Below are 17,787 nucleotides of genomic sequence, written 5' to 3' on the forward strand. Positions count from 1 at the left end.
GAGAGGCACATCTTCTGGTTGTACCAGGTGAAAGATTGGAGTCCTATGACCAACTAACCAGACTGTTGACCACTAGTAAGGAAGGACAGTTCAGGGTGCATGACCAAATCAGGTCAGACAATTGTCAATTACACAAATCCAGAAAACAAAAGCACTGACAAACACCAAACATCTTTGATTACCAAGAATGTTTATTCACAATCAACAAAGCCAAAAGCTTTAGCGTTTGCCACCAACGCGAGGCGCATTGACCTTCATTTGCTTTGCCACCTTGGGTTTGGGTGCAGCCTTGGCAGGTGCCTACATAGGGAGACAAAGTACAGATTAGACAAAGTACTAATAACCCCTTTTAAACAGATGTGGTATATCTATTACCTGTAAAAATTATAAGGTAATGCTGATGACCCCCTTTCAAACAGCCCCCTTGTCACTTCTTGCAGGTACACCCTTTTATATATAGTGGGTTACTGGCAAATTGGGAGGGGTGGTGTTAAACCATGGGGCTATTTGCACTTCAAATTTATTAAACAATGGAAGTGTTAATGAATTTATCTGAAAAATCAGAAACATTCAGACCTGATATCTGTATTTTGGTTACAGGTATTATATAGTTGGTTTTGAATTTTAATATTATGTCATTGTTTATTCTATTTACTTTCTTTTGTAGTCTTATGTTTTGCTTTAATGTATAGATGCGGCTTATGCAATAGCTAATGAGGATCCAAATAAACTAAACTATTTTGGTTACAGAAAATGCAGGAATCATTAGGTCTTTAGGTGGCTTTTAATGTACCTTGTTTTTTACTCCCTACTAGAGAACGACATGGGTTTTTAAGTGCTAATGTCGATGTTGGGTGTCAAGGAGGCTATTGTATGCTGATAATAAATATAATTACATTTGAACATGCATTAAATCAATTATACAACCATACAATCAATTTAACTTTTAATAAACAGTAATAATTTTGGCATAGACCAACTTGCAATACAGGTGAATTCATATTCAATAGGACTTTGTGAATGCACTGAGCAAATTTTTGGCTGATTTCATTAGTTTATGGGACTACAGATGACAAAATATGTTTCCCTTTCATTTGGGACCAAGAGACCTACTGATCAACATTTTTATAGAAATAGCCCATTTTCTTTTATAAAAAAGAGAGACGACGCCACTTGTGTCAAGTAACCAGGCATTCTGGTAATGGAAAGACAAGTGATTTCACCAACATTTGGTGACAATCATCTTTGAAATTAGCATATTTTGCATTATTGATTGCATATTAGCTATCACAAATAAAGTTCTAGGGTAGTGAGTGACCTGACGTTATTTTCACAGCTAGCTCTATGAATGGTGTTTAGCTAGCAAGCTACCAGTACGTTGCCTTATAAAGCCCTGCAGCCTGTACGGACATTGTTTTGCAGTAACAGTAAATACATTTCTATATTCCGTGTGGCATTATTAATGTGCTACATTTATATGCAGCAAGCAGCTCAGAGGTTCCTCGAGAACAGGCTAACTAATAATGAGTAGCGCCAGCATGCAGGAGTTTCACACGAGGCAAGTACACTTGCTATTAAGGGGAAAGGCCGACACATGGGCCGATACACTAGGAAAGGCTAATATCGGCCAAAGATAAATCAACCCGACCGATATCTCTCTACTCCCTATTGCTTTTAGACAAAAAAGCAGATATAAAAATGCAGGTATGGTAAAAAAATAGCAAGATTTCGGTCTATATGAACGGTATCTAACACACCTTTAGACTCTCCAATAGGAATTTAATGTAGTTCCTTACCACAGTGCTAGTTTTTTTCTTTACAGCTCTTGATAAACCACTTGGTGCCATTAAAATTCCAAGCATAAATAAACCATGTGAGACATTTCTGCCAGAGGCTGAGGTGACTAAAAGCAGCAATGTAAACTAAAGATATTGCAGAGCGATCCAAGAGGATGCAATTGTGAGTGGTCCCTTCACTCTCCTGCAAAATGATAGCTGAATGACAACTGCTGAGGATACTGCGGAGCATGCTGCTACATGCTCGCTTGCTGAAGTGGGCCCAAAACTGACAATTTTTACTTTGAGTCTACCTTTATCAGTGTGAAAATTAAAACCTTGCTGTGTTTTATAAACGCAGGTCATAAAGGTTTTACTTTCTGACCAATCAGATTCACACATGGCTATATTAATCTTACCTTAGCACTGGCAGCAGAGGGTTTCTTGGTTGTCTGCTTTGCCTTCTTGGCCTCCTTGGCAGCTCTAGTGACAAAAGAATGATAGAAATTAGCCAAATGCCACACATCCAAAAAACAACAAGACAGGAGTCCACAGACTGCAGAAATAACACATTGACTGACTAGAGTAATAAAACGCCATTATTGCATATGCGTTAACAAGGCTAAAAAACCAAGACTGACAATTCACTGTTGAATTTAAAAATACAATAACTGCAGTACCACAGGAAAGTCAGTGTCACAGAGTGACCAGCTAGCTATATGTTCTTCACAGAGCCAACTCTGACAACACTAAATTGTTAAACACTATACAACAGTTCACTATAGCAGTAAACAATTCACTTTCTTTGGCACCAAAATGGCAGCTATTGACATTTTACATCTAAAGCCAAGTTTCTGGTAAAGCATGGTTTTGGTGAGGTCCTCACCTGATGGCCTGCTCACGCTGGGCCTTGCGGACCTCAGGCTTCTGGTTCCTCTTGGCCATGATCTCAGCCAGGGAGGCGCCGGTGATGGCCCTCTGGAACTTCACGGCACGGCGTGTGCGCTTCTTTGTCACCTCTTCCTGTTGGGACAGGGAACAGCACGGCCACATTCAGGATCAAGTATGGGCAGTTTGGTAGTGTTAGGTTATTAGCAGGTACAACACAGGAGAAAACATTGCATTTTAAGTAGCACTCATGTAGCTGAACTAGTCCAATAAGAATGCTCATTAACACTATAGTTTTGTGCCAAAGGAACAGTAACAACCACGCAGGTGTACTGCAAACCCCTAACATCTTTCTCACATATAAGGTTTGTAGGAGAGTATGGAGGCTGGCCAGTGGTAAGGAGTCAAGAGACGTCACAGAGCCAGTACTATGATCTCCAGTGGCTCTATGGCCGCGGGTATGTGGAGTGAGCACTGCCGTCCAAGCTATAGGACACAGCCTGGCAACAGCACATAACGCAGATGGCAACCACGCACACCTTCCCACCCGCAGCCAAAAACAAAGGCACACCAAAACACACCTTGTCAAAACTTAGGTTGTATAACTGAATCACAAGGTAAACACTCACAGTAGCCACCGCTTGTCAGCATTTGAGGGGAAATTATGCACACAAGGTACTTACAGACTGGCCCTTCTTGTGCTTGCGCCTGTACAGCACAGTCCAGTTGATCTGTCTGGGGTTCCTCTTGGCCAGGAAGGCAGACTCACACTTAGCATTCAGGAACTGGAAAACCTGGGTGGGGGCGTAAACTATACATGAGTGAGATATTTGACAGTTATTTGGCATGTTGACATGCCCTTGTCTAGTTGTAATATTGTTATAACTGCAGTGGAGAAAGGTTTTGACTAGGTGGTATACAGCTACGACCAGAAGTGACTTTTTCGTAGTAAGTTAGGATAATTACTGTAGAAGGTTATGAGAATTAAGTTAACGTTGGGAAAACGGTTACCTAAAATGCACTCAACCTACTACGAAAAGTCACTTCCGGTCGTAGTTTTACTCGTCACAACAATGAATATATTGCATAGCAGCGTCTGTCCAAGTGACAGGCCAAGAACCAAGTACACACTCAATGAACAGTTCTACTGTAACCATTTCAGAAGAATGGTTGCAATAAGCCATGGCTGACAACCATGATAAAACAAACTTAACTAAGTGGCATTAGAGGAAGGAAAAGAGTAGACCTAGGGTGCAGTACCTTCCCATCTATTCTGGCGTATCGGACACCATGGCCGGGGTATATTTTGTACCCACTGAAACTGCACAGCTCGACCCTGTAGCGGAATAATATAAATCATTAGAAGATAAACGTGTCATTCTGTATACTAGCGCATTTTTAGCACTAAAACGGTTATTTTAAAGCTTTGATGGCAATAGATATTATTCCGTAAACTCACTTCATGATGGTTGATAGGGGACACAAAACCGGAAAGAAAGATGTCGGAAACGGAAACGAAGTTACAGGTAGGATTTCTTCATTATTATCTATTATAATTTTTTCCCACTTATTTTTTTTATACACAGCATGTATTACATGCTTACATTTCAGTCAGAAGCATTATTTGGATTTTCAAATATAAATGTTGTTCATGCAATAAGCAACTCGATCGGTTGATTGGCGTTGACACAAGCGGGAAGTATGGCCTTGATTTTTTTATTTGCATTATTATTTTTTGTTTGTTTTATTGAAATTCCATACATTTTGAGGGATACAAATTCAAATGTGTTACAAAAATCTATACATCCTTCTTAAAAATGTTTTACATAAAACGTCACAAACAGATAAACACAAAACGTTACAGGGTTTTACGTTCAAAGAAATGAGAAAGCTTAATTAAGAGTTTCAATTGATTTCAGTAACTTCTTATTCTTACAGAGCATCCCATTTAATGTGTCACAGTAATTATTTAAGTCCAACTTAAAAAAATATTTAATAATGGAAAGCCATTTGTTAGTTTCTCGAGCCCTTGAGGTATGGCCTTGATAGAAAGGCTAACGAAAGGAACCAATCAAAAAATGAACAAAAGTAAGATATATACTTGATCACTATACACTTTGAAAATAGCATCTTGATTCCAGTCCTTTCATATTGGAATTGCTATCAGCTGTAAATCTATTGAAGTCTATTTCCCCCGGGGAATCGACAACAGTGGCGCGCTGCGGTAAAGCATATTTGTAGTCTTTTTGAAACCAAGCATAGTGGTCCTTTATGGCGAACGGATTTTTTTTTACTACATATTCCGGTAAATTCTTAATCGTTTTTTCTGTTGTACTTACTGACAAGACAGTTGTGCGCTGGGAACCAGGCTAGCGAATTTGGTGCATTATCGTATATTCTTCGCAGAATGGGAATATCAGATGTAACATTTGACACAACTGGTGAGTGCATGACCGCTCCCTTTCTGATGTTCGACTTTGTAGGTCAACGATTTAGCAAACATAGCTATAACGTTTCTTTCAAATGATTGGCTTTATCCTACGTTAGCTAGCTAACTAGCTGGAGCTACTTACTGTCTAACTACCTTTCCTGTCCTCATTCCAGCTAATGTGGTCTCATCTCATAGTCCATAGTCTTGCTTACAGGACTGAAGGACTAATGTAGAGCCAACGGATCACAATGGAAAAATTGATTATTGGTTTCAGTTGGGCTATGCTGCATTGGATATGTGAAAAAATATTTTCATTGTCTGAACAAGAGTCCCAATATCATGCTCGATTTTCACAACCATCATGTCTCCAATCCCACTGCTTTTATCAGCTACTCAATCAACAGAGTGAATATGAATGAATCATCATCCCTCAGACTATAGTAGACCCAGTATGAATAAACTGCATAATGGTGATCAACAGAAGTTCTCCAAGACTGCTTGCATGTTTCAGTGGCTCCCTGTCTGTATCATGCTTAAAGGTGTGTCCATGTGCATAGTAGATTTATAAGCTTGCCTCCCTAGTTGCCGTTGAGAGGCTGATATTGTTTCTATGCATCGTTCATGTTCATGGTGATACTATCAACATGTGCATAATAGATTATACATTCATCCATCCACTCCCATGTTTATGGTTCTCCTGGTTTCCCCTTCAGGTCCTGTGGTGGACTTGTCAGCCCAGGGTCTGCAGAAGCTGGAGCCCAGTTTCACCTGCTCTGATGAAACGCACACGCTCATCCTGGACCGGAACCACATCATGAAACTAGACCATTTGGAGAGGAGCCAAGGCCTCCAACAGGTAGGCTCTTTGTAAGTGAGGTATTGGTGGACTGTATTCTTTAGATTAGGTTTTACATTATGTGTTCGCTCCCGTATGCTGGTAAGGGCACAGATGACAGACAGGTAGGATTCCAGTTGAGGGTTGAATTCCTTATCTAATTTGTAAAATGGGCATTTACTACTTCTATATGTTGTTGCAAACTTGCAATGTACCACATTGGGTTGGATTAGTTCCATCTATATTGTTTTGTTGTCTCATCCTGCCTCTCTTTCCTGTTTTCTTTGCTGTGCAGTTATCTGTTGTTGGAAACCGCCTGGTGCGAATGATGGGTGTGTGTCGTCTGACCGAGCTGAGAGTTCTGAACCTGCCCAATAACAGTATTGGCTATATTGAAGGGCTGAGAGACCTGCCACACCTGGAGTGGCTCAACTTGGCAGGCAACAACATCAAGGTGTGGTGAAAAAAGTGGACAAGGTACTCCCTCTATATTTGTGTCCATTTTGTCTCCTGATCATGCAATCTGGATGTCCACTTTTCTCTCAGGTCATTGAGCAGCTCAACAACTGTGTGGCTCTCCAACACTTGGACCTGTCTGATAACAACATCTCCAACATTGGTGATGTTACCAAGCTGTTAGCCTTGAAGGTGAGAACAGGTCTTGCGTCATGGCTTTTCAGAATTATGGGGATTCAGATAGAATTCTGGAGCAGTAAGTAGGAGAGTTTAAACCTGTCTAGGACTGGGGAACCCCTCGCCAACAGCCAATAAAATTGCAGGGAGCCAAATACAAATCAACAGAAATCTCATAAATCAAATTACAAGTATTAGGCACCATTTTAAAGATAAAATTCTCATTAATCCAGCCACAGTGTCTGATTTCAAAAATGCTTTACAGCGAAAGCTCCACAAACGATTATGTTAGGTCACCACCAACTCACAGAAAAACCCAGCCATTTTTCCAGCCAAAGAGAGGAGTCACAAAAAGCACAAATAGAGATAAAATGAATCACTAACCTTTGATGATCTTCATCAGATGACACTCATAGGACTTCATGTTACACAATACATGTATGTTTTGTTCGGTAAAGTTCATATTTATATCCATATTTAGATTCAGTAGTTCCAAAACATGCAATGATATTGCAGAGAGCCATATGAATTCACAGAAATACTAATAATAAATGTTGATGAAAATACAGCTATTATACATGAATCTTTAGCTGCACTTCTCCTTAATGCAACCACTGTGTCAGATTTCAAAAAAACTTTACGGAAAAAGCATAATCTGAGAACGGCACTCGGAGCCCAAACCAGCCAGAGAAATATCCGCCATGTTGGGTAGTCAACATTATTTACAAAAAGCATTATAAATAATCCCTTATCTTTGATGATCTTCATCAGAATGCACTCCCAGGAATCGCAGTTCCACAATAAATGCTTGTTTTGTTCGATTATGTCCAATAGCCTCTTTTGTTAGGGCGAATGGTAAACAATCCAAAAGCGCGATCTGGTCCATTCGGACGAAACGTTCAAAAAGTTATATTACAGGTCGAAGAAACTTGTCAAACTAAGTATAGAATCAATCTTTAGGATGTTTTTATCAATTCCATTTTATCAATTCTATTGTCTGTAGAATTGCACTAGAACGAGAGCAACACCTCAAGTGAAAGCGTGTGACTGAGAACGAGGCTGTAGGCAGAACCCTTAGTAAAACATCTCCCATCCGGCCCCCCTTCACATGAGCAGCCTAAAACCACGTTCTAAAGATGGCTGACATCTAGTGGAAGCCTTAGGAAGTGAAAAATAACCCATATCCCACTGTGTATTCGATAGGGGTGAGTTTAAAAACTACAAACCTCAGATTTCCCACTTCCAAATCCAAACAGGATTTTTTTCTCAGGTTTTTGCCTGCCATATGAGTTCTATTTATACTCAGACATCATTCCAACAGTTTTAGAAACTTCAGAGTGTTTTCTATCCAATACAATACTATAATAATAATATGCATATATTAGCATCTGGGGCTGAGTAGGAGGCAGTTCACGCTATTCATCCAAAAGTGAAAATGCTGCCCCCTATCCCAAACAAGTTAAGTGATTGGTTGTGGTGTTGATTGACTGGCTGCCATTTCTCTTGCAGACCCTTCTCCTCCATGGAAATAGCATTACGACGCTGCAGACCGTTCCCACTCATTTGCCCATCCATCTGTCCATCCTCTCCCTGGCAGAGAATGAAATTAGAGACCTCAATGAGGTAAAGACCCTTCCTTTTTGTTCCTTTGCACTCTCACCTGCTCAGCTTTTACAACAATCTCTCTCCTAGTTCTCTCTCACCTGCTTGTCTCTTTCTCTCTGCCTCCCACAGGTCTCCTACCTGGAACCCCTCCATGACCTGGAACATCTCTCCATTATGACTAACCCCTGCGTCATGGTAACACCCTCGTTGCCTGGATACGACTACCGGCCGTACATCATGAGCTGGTGTCTGAATCTCAAGATCCTGGATGGATATGTGGTGTCTCAGAAAGAAGGGTGAGACTAGTTCCAGAACTCACAAATGCCAGCTAGGCATGGGAAGGGGGGGTAGGCAGGGATTGAGATTAAGGGTTTCCCTATTGCCCGAGGAAGTGACTTGAGCAGTTGCACAAGTTAAGCCTGCTCTAAGATAATAACCAAAATGCAAAGAATTCCAGTAGTCTGGTCTTTCTGGTTCCTCCTGTTTGTAGGTGAAAATAGCTACTTAACCTTGTTGTGCAAGTGATCATAATCTTTGTGCAATCAAAAAATACTCCTGACTTGCCCAAAGGGGCGAGAGCCTTTCAGACCATAATGTCAATCCCTTGGTAGGGAAATGGACTTGTGACTGCAAAGTTGCCGGGTCGTATTATCCAGTTATACCATCCAAGTGTTGAGTGATGATCACTCTTATTGCTGGTGATTAATGTCTCTAACGTCTGATCTCAGGTTGAAGGCAGAGTGGCTGTACAGCCAGGGCAAAGGTCGATCATACCGGCCAGGTCAGCACATGCAGCTGGTCCAGTACTTAGCCACCGTATGCCCTTTGACCTCCACGACAGCCCTGGAGACCGCAGAGGATGCCAAGCTGGAGAAGATCCTCAGCAAGCAGAGGTAGGAGAATGCATTCACAAAAAGTTTGTTGGCATCACAGTCCATCACACAGGTAGTGGATGTGTTCTCCTCCCTGTGATCACATGGAAAAAGTGCCAAATATAAATCCTACCCATTGTTAGAATCCATTTGACATTAAACTGGATCTATCTGTGGCTTTTCTGCTTAGTTTTTGTCATTTACCTTGCGGTACCTTGAAGTTATCTTTTAACCAGATGAGAAATATGAAGTAAATGAGACAGCTTGCACAATCATTGAAATGACTGTTTAATTACTCTCTCCTTTGTATCACATTAGTTAACCAGGGGACCTGTGTGTGTATATATATATACAGGTTCCACCAGAGGCAGCTCCTGCAGCAGACCCAGGGGGGCTTTCCCAGCCCTCCCCGCCCCACCCAACTGGATGTGGAGACTCAAAGCCCCCGCCATGTGCCTCTAATAGAGGACGACAGAACCACAACGCCTGTGACTGCTCCATCAGCCAGACAGACAGGTGGAGGACATGAACTCTACCTGTGTTTGTGTTTCTCTCAATTCTGTAACTCGTCAATCAATCCCCATGTGTGTCTGGTGTGTAAATCTAATCTCTTCTTTGTGTGTGTGTGCATATGTTCAGAGCTAGCGACGGTGCAGGTGAACACCTGGCTAGGCTGTGACCCCTCCCAGGTGGCCTCACCTCCTCTCCGTAGCCTCAGGGGTGTGGAGGAGCGCCTCTACCTGGAGGACGTCCAGAGCCAGACAGATGAGGACAAACTCAACGGCAGCCTGCTCTCCTCCGAGTCCACCTTCCTCCTAGTCACCTCTGAACCCCCCCGCTCTGACAGCGAGGATGAGACGGAGACGTTTGAGCACGACTCGCTGGTACCCAAACACCCCATTCATCCCAAAAAGACCCTTGCTAAAAAGACCCTTCAGGCACCCTTGGGGAAAGGGAGTGAGAGCCAGAAGGAGAGAGAGATGGAGAGAGAAAGGGTGTCAGGTGACAGCCACCTCACCTGTACCTTAACCTCAGCTGCCGGTCTACCTATGATGGGAGATGACCAATCACAGACCAATGACAGCACTCCGCTCCAGGGAGCATACTCAAACTGCAATGCTGTAGAGGTGAGGGCAGGGTCTAAGCAGGAAGATAAAGCATTGGTGAGATGTGATAGGCTGGGTCGCTGTGAGGCGGACAGGGCAGCCGTCAGGATCCAGGCATGGTGGAGGGGAATGTGGACTCGGCGCTGCCACCCGCTGGCCAAAGAGGTGCGGTGTGAGATCCGCCTGCGCAGGATGCAGGAGCACATAGTCTTCCTTTCTGGAGAGTTTGAGAGGTATGGAACAGACCCCAAGAAATCCAAGGGCTGCGTTCCTATTCTCTACTCTTTTCCAGAAGGGTGCTCTCATTCACTCCCCCTCATGCGTTAAAAAGCATTGGATTGCTGCGTACATGCCTGATGGGAGTTTCCACCATATTCCTCTCACCAGTCCATTCCTTTCAAATTCATGAGGGGCAGTGTACGAGTGCACACTCAAGGAGAAGGGTAGAGAATTGGAGTTTAGACACTGTTCTCCAGTCCTGGTCCACAAAGTGTGCAGACTTCACCAGTTTCAATCAGTCCACTAGTAATAATGTATTACATTTGTAAATTGATTTTAATTACAAAACAAATCTTAAAGCTCGTAGAATAAAATATAAACTGCTACTAGTTATAAAGCCCTCAATTAGTTGGATCATGTCTGTTGGCACTGGGCTTGAACACAACCAGACAAGTTGTGATTGTGCATGAGGTATTACCAATGTCATATGTGCATGGTTCATTACTATGTCTGGATGGTGTTGCCTAAAAGGCATGGTTCATTACTATGTCTGGATGGTGTTGCCTAAAAGGCATGGTTCATAACTATGTCTGGATGGTGTTGCCTAAAAGGCATGGTTCATTACTATGTCTGGATGGTGTTGTCTAAAAGGCATTTGTTTATAGACTTGCTGGTGAGCTAGATAAGAAACTGGCAAGAATATCTCCATACAAAACTTCAATTACCATTAAAAATAGCAGACATTTAGCCTTTTGTAAGGAGTGCACAAAGCGTTGTCTTTGGCCATGCTCCAGAATATAGCTATAGCCATTGGAATGTTGGAAGCCTTGTTCTGCAACAGAGTGCCATTTTTATGTACAGTTGAAGTCAGAAGTTTACATAGAAATGTATTTTATGTAAGTTTAAATTAAACTTCCAACTTCAACTGTATATACAGTGGGGCAAAAAAGTATTTAGTCAGCCACCAATTGTGCAAGTTCTCCCACTTAAAAATATGAGGCCTGTAATTTTCATCATAGGTACACTTCAACTATGACAGACAAAATGAGAGAAAAAAAATCCAGAAAATCACATTGTAGGATTTTTAATGAATTTATTTGCAAATTATGGTGGAAAATAAGTATTTGGTCACCTACAAACAAGCAAGATTTCTGGCTCTCACAGATCTGTAACTTCTTCTTTAAGAGGCTCCTCTGTCCTCCACTCGTTACCTGTATTAATGGCACCTGTTTGAACTTGTTATCAGTATAAAAGACACCTGTCCACAACCTCAAACAGTCACACTCCAAACTCCACTATGGCCAAGACCAAAGAGCTGTCAAAGGACACCAGAAACAAAATTGTAGACCTGCACCAGGCTGGGAAGACTGAATCTGCAATAGGTAAGCAGCTTGGTTTGAAGAAATCAACTGTGGGAGCAATTATTAGGAAATGGAAGACATACAAGACCACTGAAAATCTCCCTCGATCTGGGGCTCCACGCAAGATCTCACCCCGTGGGGTCAAAATGATCACAAGAACGGTGAGCAAAAATCCCAGAACCACACGGGGGGACCTAGTGAATGACCTGCAGAGAGCTGGGACCAAAGTAACAAAGCCTACCATCAGTAACACACTACGCCGCCAGGGACTCAAATCATGCCGTGCCAGACGTGTCCCCCTGATTAAGCCAGTACATGTCCAGGCCCGTCTGAAGTTTGCTAGAGAGCATTTGGATGATCCAGAAGAAGGTTGGGAGAATGTCATATGGTTAGATGAAACCAAAATATAACTTTTTGGTATAAACTCAACTCGTCGTGTTTGCAGGACAAAGAATGCTGAGTTGCATCCAAAGAACACCATACCTACTGTGAAGCATGGGGGTGGAAACATCAGGCTTTGGGGCTGTTTTTCTGCAAAGGGACCAGGACGACTGATCCGTGTAAAGGAAAGAATGAATGGGACCATGTATCGTGAGATTTTGAGTGAAAACCTCCTTCCATCAGCAAGGGCATTGAAGATGAAACGTGGCTGGGTCATTCAGCATGACAATGATCCCAAACACACCGCCCGGGCAACGAAGGAGTGCGAAGCATTTCAAGGTCCTGGAGTGGCCCTGCCAGTCTCCAGATCTCAACCCCATAGAAAATCTTTGGAGGGAGTTGAAAGTCTGTGTTGCCCAGCAACAGCCCCAAAACATCATTGCTCTAGAGGAGATCTGCATGGAGGAATGGGCCAAAATACCAGCAACAGTGTGTGAAAATCTTGTGAAGACTTACAGAAAACGTTTGACCTCTGTCATTGCCAACAAAGGGTATATAACAAAGTATTGAGAAACTTTTGTTATTGACCAAATGCCTATTTTTCCACCATTTGCAAATAAATTCATTAAAAATCCTACAATGTGATTTTCTGGATTTTTTTTCCCTCATTTTGTCTGTCATAGTTGAAGTGTACCTATGATGAAAATTACAGGCCTCTCTCATCTTTAAGTGGGAGAACTTCCACAATTGGTGCTGACTAAATACTTTTTTGCCCCACTGTATGTATATACAGTTGAGGTCGGAAGTTTACATACACCTTTGCCAAATACATTTAAACTCAGTTTTTCCACAATTCCTGGCAATTAATTCTAGTAAAAAATCCCTGTTAGGTCAGTAAGATCACCACTTTATTTTAAGAATGTGAAATGTCAGAATAATAGTAGAGAGAATGATTTATCAGCTTTTATTTCTTTAATCACATTCCCAGTGGGTCAGAAGTTTACATACATTCAATTAGTATTTGGTAGCATTGCCTTTAAATTGTTTAGCTTGGGTCAAACGTTGCAGGTAGCCTTCCACAAGCTTCCCACAATAAGTTGGGTGTATTTTGTCCCATTTTTCCTGACAGAGCTGATGTAACGGAGTCAGGTACGTAGGCCTCCTTGCTCGCACACGCTTTTTCAGTTCTGCCCACAAATTTTCTATAGGGTTGAGGTCAGGGCTTTGTGATGGCCACTCCAATACCTTGACTTTGTTGTCCTTAAGCCATTTTGACACAACTTTGGAGGTATGCTTGGTGTCATCGTCCATTTGGAAGACCCTTTTTGCAACCAAGCTTGAACTTCCTGACTGATGTCTAGAGATGTTTCTTCAATAAATCCACATCATTTTCCATTCTCATGATGCCATCTATTTTGTGAAGTGCACCAGTCCCTCCTGCAGCAAAGCACCCCCACAACATGATGCTGAAACCCCCGTGCTTTACGGCTGGGATGGTGTTCTTCGGCTTGCAAGCTTCCCCCCTTTTTCCTCCAAACATAACAATGGTGATTATGGCCAAACAGTTCTATTTCATCAGACCAGAGGACATTTCTCCAAAAAGTACAATCTTTCTCCCCATGTGCAGTTGCAAACCGTAGTCTGGATTTTTTTATGGCGGTTTTGGAGCAGTGGCTTCTTCCTTGCTGAGCGGCCTTTCAGGTTATGTCGATATAGGACTCGTTTTACTGTGGATATAGATACTGGATATTTTGTACCTATTTCCTCCAGCATCTTCACAAGGTCCTTTGCTGTTGATCTGGGATTGATTTGCACTTTTCGCACCAAAGTACGTTCATCTCTAGGAGACAGAACGCGTCTCCTTCCTGAGCGGTATGACAGCTGCGTGGTCCCATGGTGTTTATTCTTGCGTACTATTGTTTGTACAATACCTTCAGGCGTTTGGAAATTGATCCCAAGGATGAACCAGACCACAATTGTTATACTTGTGTACTATTGTTTGTACAGATGAACGTGGTACCTTCAGGCGTTTGGAAATTGCTCCCAAGGATGAACCAGACTTGTGGAGGTCTACAATTGTTTTTCTGAGGTCTTGTCTGATTTATTTTGATTTTCCCATGATGTCAAGCAAAGAGGCACTGATTTTGGATGCAATACATCCATAGGTACACCTCCAATTGACTCAAATGATCTCAATTAGCCTATCAGAAACTTCTAAAGCTATGACATCCTTTTTGGGAATTTTCCAAACTGTTTAAAGGCACAACTTAGTGTATGTAAACTTCTGACCCACTGGAATTGTGATACAGTGAATTATAAGTGAAATAAGCTGTCTGTAAACAATTGTTGGAAAAATGACTTGTCATGCACAAAGTAGATGTCCTAACCGACTTGCCAAAACTATAGTTTGTTAACAAGAAATTTGTGGAGTGGTTGAAAAACAAGTTTTAATGACTCCAACCTAAGTGTATGTAAACTTTTGACTTCAACTGTAACTAGCTAGCTCTTTCAACACTTCTGATGGCACACCCAGATAAGTCTGAAGGATGAAGGTATCTAGCTCTTTCTGTTGAAGATCACATATCAGACAAATATGTCAAATTCTTCCAAAGAATACTCTGTTTGTGTTCAGAGTGAGGCAGCAGCATGAAGAGGAGAGGTTGCAGAGACTGGTACAGGAGGAGGCTGTAATGTTTCTATGGCGGCAGGTCAGTGATAAACAAGCTCATGCATCAAATGTAAATGCACATACACACACCCTTTCTCACTCCTTCTCCCCATCTCTCTGCAGCTTCAGTCCATGCAGCAGTGGCAGTGTTCTGTAGAGGGGCAGCTGGCCAGCGTGACTCAGGCCGGGTCATCTCTTGCTCCAGCCCTGACCTCCGGGCTCTGTGACCTCCCAGCTCTTCGACTCCCCCTACCTCTGGCCTCCAGCACTGCAAACCCGGCCTGTACAGTCCTCTCCTTCCCAGACTCGGGGTTCCAGTCAACAGATGAACTGCAGGTGGGGCAGGAAGACACTTTCCTGAGCTGTGGGACGGGCGACTCTCTGGAGACTGTGCGGCCGCTGGTCGTGGGGGGGTTCCTGGCTCCTTGTGGTGGGGGGAACAGTCAGGACTGCAGTCTGCTGGAGCAGTACCTGTCCTCCGTGCAACAGAGAGAAGAGGAGGCAGAGGAGGGGGGTGCCAGCGACAGAACAGGCACACCACAGCCGCCCTCATCTGCCGAAACAGCACAGCCTGACTCCCCCACTCAGAACACAGGAGACAGACACAGAGCAGCAACACACACACTGGAAAGTCCAATTTGAAGTGCCTGTCCTGCTCCTAGTCTTCTGGGATTGGCTAAGAGACTGCCCATAAACTCAGTCCATCTGTGCTGATGAATGTTATTGATGGCTCTAACAGCGCCTCATAGACCTTACTGACTAACATCCATATAGCGAGTGGCATATGGACTCACGAATGTGTATACATTCATATAGCCTGGATGACTTTTCTCATTTTGACTTTAAATCTTTTGGACTGCTGCTAGCCTGGAGACCTGACTGTTCCTGCATTCAATAATGCTTTGTTGGTTGCCATGATTTGTCAGTCCAAGGACAATTAGGCTAATGCTTGATTTACATTCGGGCGACGTGGGAACGGTAGTCCCAGCAAACCTTAATTAATTTCGACCCCTGTGCCTAAGTCTTTGTTCTGCTGGTTGAATCTACACTTCCTTTAAGTGTAAGTATTAAGTCCATCTACCCTCCAACTTTGGTCATCTGTAACTTCCCTGTCTGTCATGCAGTGGTTGAAAAAGTACCCAGTTGTCATACTTGAGTAAAAGTAAAGTTTTTTTATAGAAAATGACTGGAGTGAAAGTCGCCGAGTAAAAGTCTAGAAGTATTTGGCTTTAAATATACTTAAGTATCAAAAGTACAAGTATAAATAATTTCAAATTCCTTATATTAAGAAATCCAGATCACAATTTTATTTTCTCTTTACGGATAGCCAGGGGCATGCTCCAACACTTAGATATCCTTTACAAACGAAGCATGTGTTTTGGAAGTCTGCCAGATCAGAGGCAGTAGGGACGACCAGGGATGTTCTCTTGAGAAGTGTGAGAATTAGACCATTTTCCTGTCCTGCTAAGTATTCAAAATATAACAAGTACTTTTGGGTGTCAAGGAAAATGTATGGAGTAAAACGTACATAACTTTCTTTCGGGAATGTAGTGTAGTGAAGTAAAGTTGTAAAAAATATAAATAGTAAAGTATAGATAACCAAAAAAACTAAGTAGTACTTTCAAGTATTTTTTTTTTTTTACTTAAGTACTTAATATAACGTTAGCACAGGGTGTAATCTGTATTTATCCCTATTTATTTATCCATCACATAATGGTATTTGTTATGTCCTTTTCCCTCTTGTTCTCTGTTTCACAGACCACAACCCTCCTAAAGCCCATTCCAAACCCCTTAACCACCAAACCCTAAACCTTCATAACCCAAACTCCATCAAACCATCCTCGCTGCCTTTTCTGTATGAATAAATATCAAAACGGGACCCTCGCTTTCTGGCGTTCATTATGCATTCTCACCGATAACCCACAGTGGCAATATAACCCAGCAGTCAGTAACGCTATACATAATTTATAGGGCTGTCAGTGTTTTATCAGTTAACTTTTAGTAATTTAAGTGCACTTAAAAAAAAAAAATTGTGCATTGATGACCTGACGCATGAAAGAAAGTCATGACTGGGCTGATGGAAACATGAATTGCTCTTAAAATGGTATAAATGCCTACAGACAACTTGTTTCCTTGACATTTTGTGTCTGTAAAATGAATTATGCGAGAAATGACATCACGAAACTTGGAGTCACGTGATATGTTTTGTGGTCCTCCCACTACAACTCGGGAAAGCTTGCAGTTTATTAGGCTACAAATTAAATAAATTATGAACTTCACAGGGTGGTGAATGTCCGAGGTGATGAGCCTGATGCTCCTTTCCAATAAATATTGAGTCTTATTCTGGTGACATGATGATCGATGCTTGGCTGCCATTTAACAAATACAAATAATATTGCATGCGTCCATAATGATCTCAATGTATACTGAACAAAAATATAAACGCAACATGAAAAGAAATGTTCCATTCCCACAAAAAGTGTATTTCTCTCAAATTTTGTGCACAAATTTGTTTACATCCGAGTTATTGAGCATTTGTCCTTTGCCAAAATATGCCACACCTGTCAGGTGGATGGATTATCTAGAAGCTGATTAAACAGCATGATCATTACACCTTGCGCTGCCACAGATGTCTTAAGTTTTGAAGAAGTGTGCAATTGGCATGCCGACTAGAGGAATGTCTACCAGAGCTGTTGCCAGAGAATTGAATGTTCATTTCTCTACCATTTGCCGTCTCAACATAATTTTAGAGAATTTGGCAGTAAGTCCAACCGGCCACACAACTAACCACGCCAGCCCAGAACCTACACATCCGGTTTCTTCACTTGCAAGATCGTCTGAGACCAGCCATCCGGACAGCTGATGAACCTGAGGAGTATTTCCGTCTATAATAAAACCATTTTGTGGGGAAAACTCATTCTGATTGGCTGGGCCTGGCTCCCCAGTGGGTGGGTCTATGCTCTCCCAGGCCAGTGGGAGGGGGAACCTGAAAACCAGCTGTTGTTGGCAGAGG

The 17,787-nt window shown here is 42.2% G+C and overlaps 2 protein-coding genes and 1 non-coding gene across 3 annotated transcripts; 1 reads left to right on the forward strand and 2 right to left on the reverse strand.

The window, feature by feature from the left end:
• Positions 1-173: 173 nt before the first annotated feature.
• On the reverse strand, positions 174-4,162 carry LOC139380572 (large ribosomal subunit protein eL24). Its single transcript, XM_071123364.1, has 6 exons — positions 4,123-4,162; positions 3,924-3,999; positions 3,347-3,457; positions 2,662-2,798; positions 2,195-2,258; positions 174-300 (listed from the first exon to the last, which is right to left on the reverse strand). Exons 1-6 carry the CDS (start codon positions 4,125-4,127, stop codon positions 220-222), a joined length of 474 nt encoding a protein of 157 aa, XP_070979465.1. The 5' UTR covers positions 4,128-4,162; the 3' UTR covers positions 174-219.
• LOC139381034 (small nucleolar RNA SNORA23) lies at positions 3,029-3,210 on the reverse strand. Its single transcript, XR_011628503.1, has one exon. It is a non-coding gene; the product is annotated as a small nucleolar RNA SNORA23 (small nucleolar RNA).
• Positions 4,163-4,896: 734 nt separating the features above from the next.
• LOC139380621 (centrosomal protein of 97 kDa-like) lies at positions 4,897-17,115 on the forward strand. The gene is made up of 11 exons (XM_071123504.1): positions 4,897-5,104; positions 5,808-5,950; positions 6,225-6,383; positions 6,476-6,577; positions 8,072-8,185; positions 8,297-8,463; positions 8,896-9,060; positions 9,395-9,555; positions 9,679-10,378; positions 14,739-14,814; positions 14,898-17,115. Exons 1-11 carry the CDS (start codon positions 5,071-5,073, stop codon positions 15,414-15,416), a joined length of 2,340 nt encoding a protein of 779 aa, XP_070979605.1. The 5' UTR covers positions 4,897-5,070; the 3' UTR covers positions 15,417-17,115.
• Positions 17,116-17,787: the final 672 nt, after the last annotated feature.

Source organism: Oncorhynchus clarkii, chromosome 22 (assembly GCF_045791955.1).
Source record: "Oncorhynchus clarkii lewisi isolate Uvic-CL-2024 chromosome 22, UVic_Ocla_1.0, whole genome shotgun sequence".
Lineage (NCBI taxonomy): Eukaryota > Metazoa > Chordata > Actinopteri > Salmoniformes > Salmonidae > Oncorhynchus > Oncorhynchus clarkii.

Bases quoted from the DNA above. Each gene is read 5' to 3' on its own strand.
- LOC139380621 (XM_071123504.1), top strand. From the start codon at position 5,071: ATGGGAATATCAGATGTAACATTTGACACAACTG. The intron at 6,384-6,475 runs GTGTGGTGAAAA...CTTTTCTCTCAG, and splicing joins TGGCAGGCAACAACATCAAG to GTCATTGAGCAGCTCAACAA. The intron at 8,464-8,895 runs GTGAGACTAGTT...GTCTGATCTCAG, and splicing joins GTGGTGTCTCAGAAAGAAGG to GTTGAAGGCAGAGTGGCTGT.
- LOC139380572 (XM_071123364.1), bottom strand. The intron at 3,458-3,923 runs GTACTGCACCCT...GCCCCCACCCAG, and splicing joins ACGCCAGAATAGATGGGAAG to GTTTTCCAGTTCCTGAATGC. The intron at 2,259-2,661 runs GTGAGGACCTCA...TTTTGTCACTAG, and splicing joins CAGCGTGAGCAGGCCATCAG to AGCTGCCAAGGAGGCCAAGA.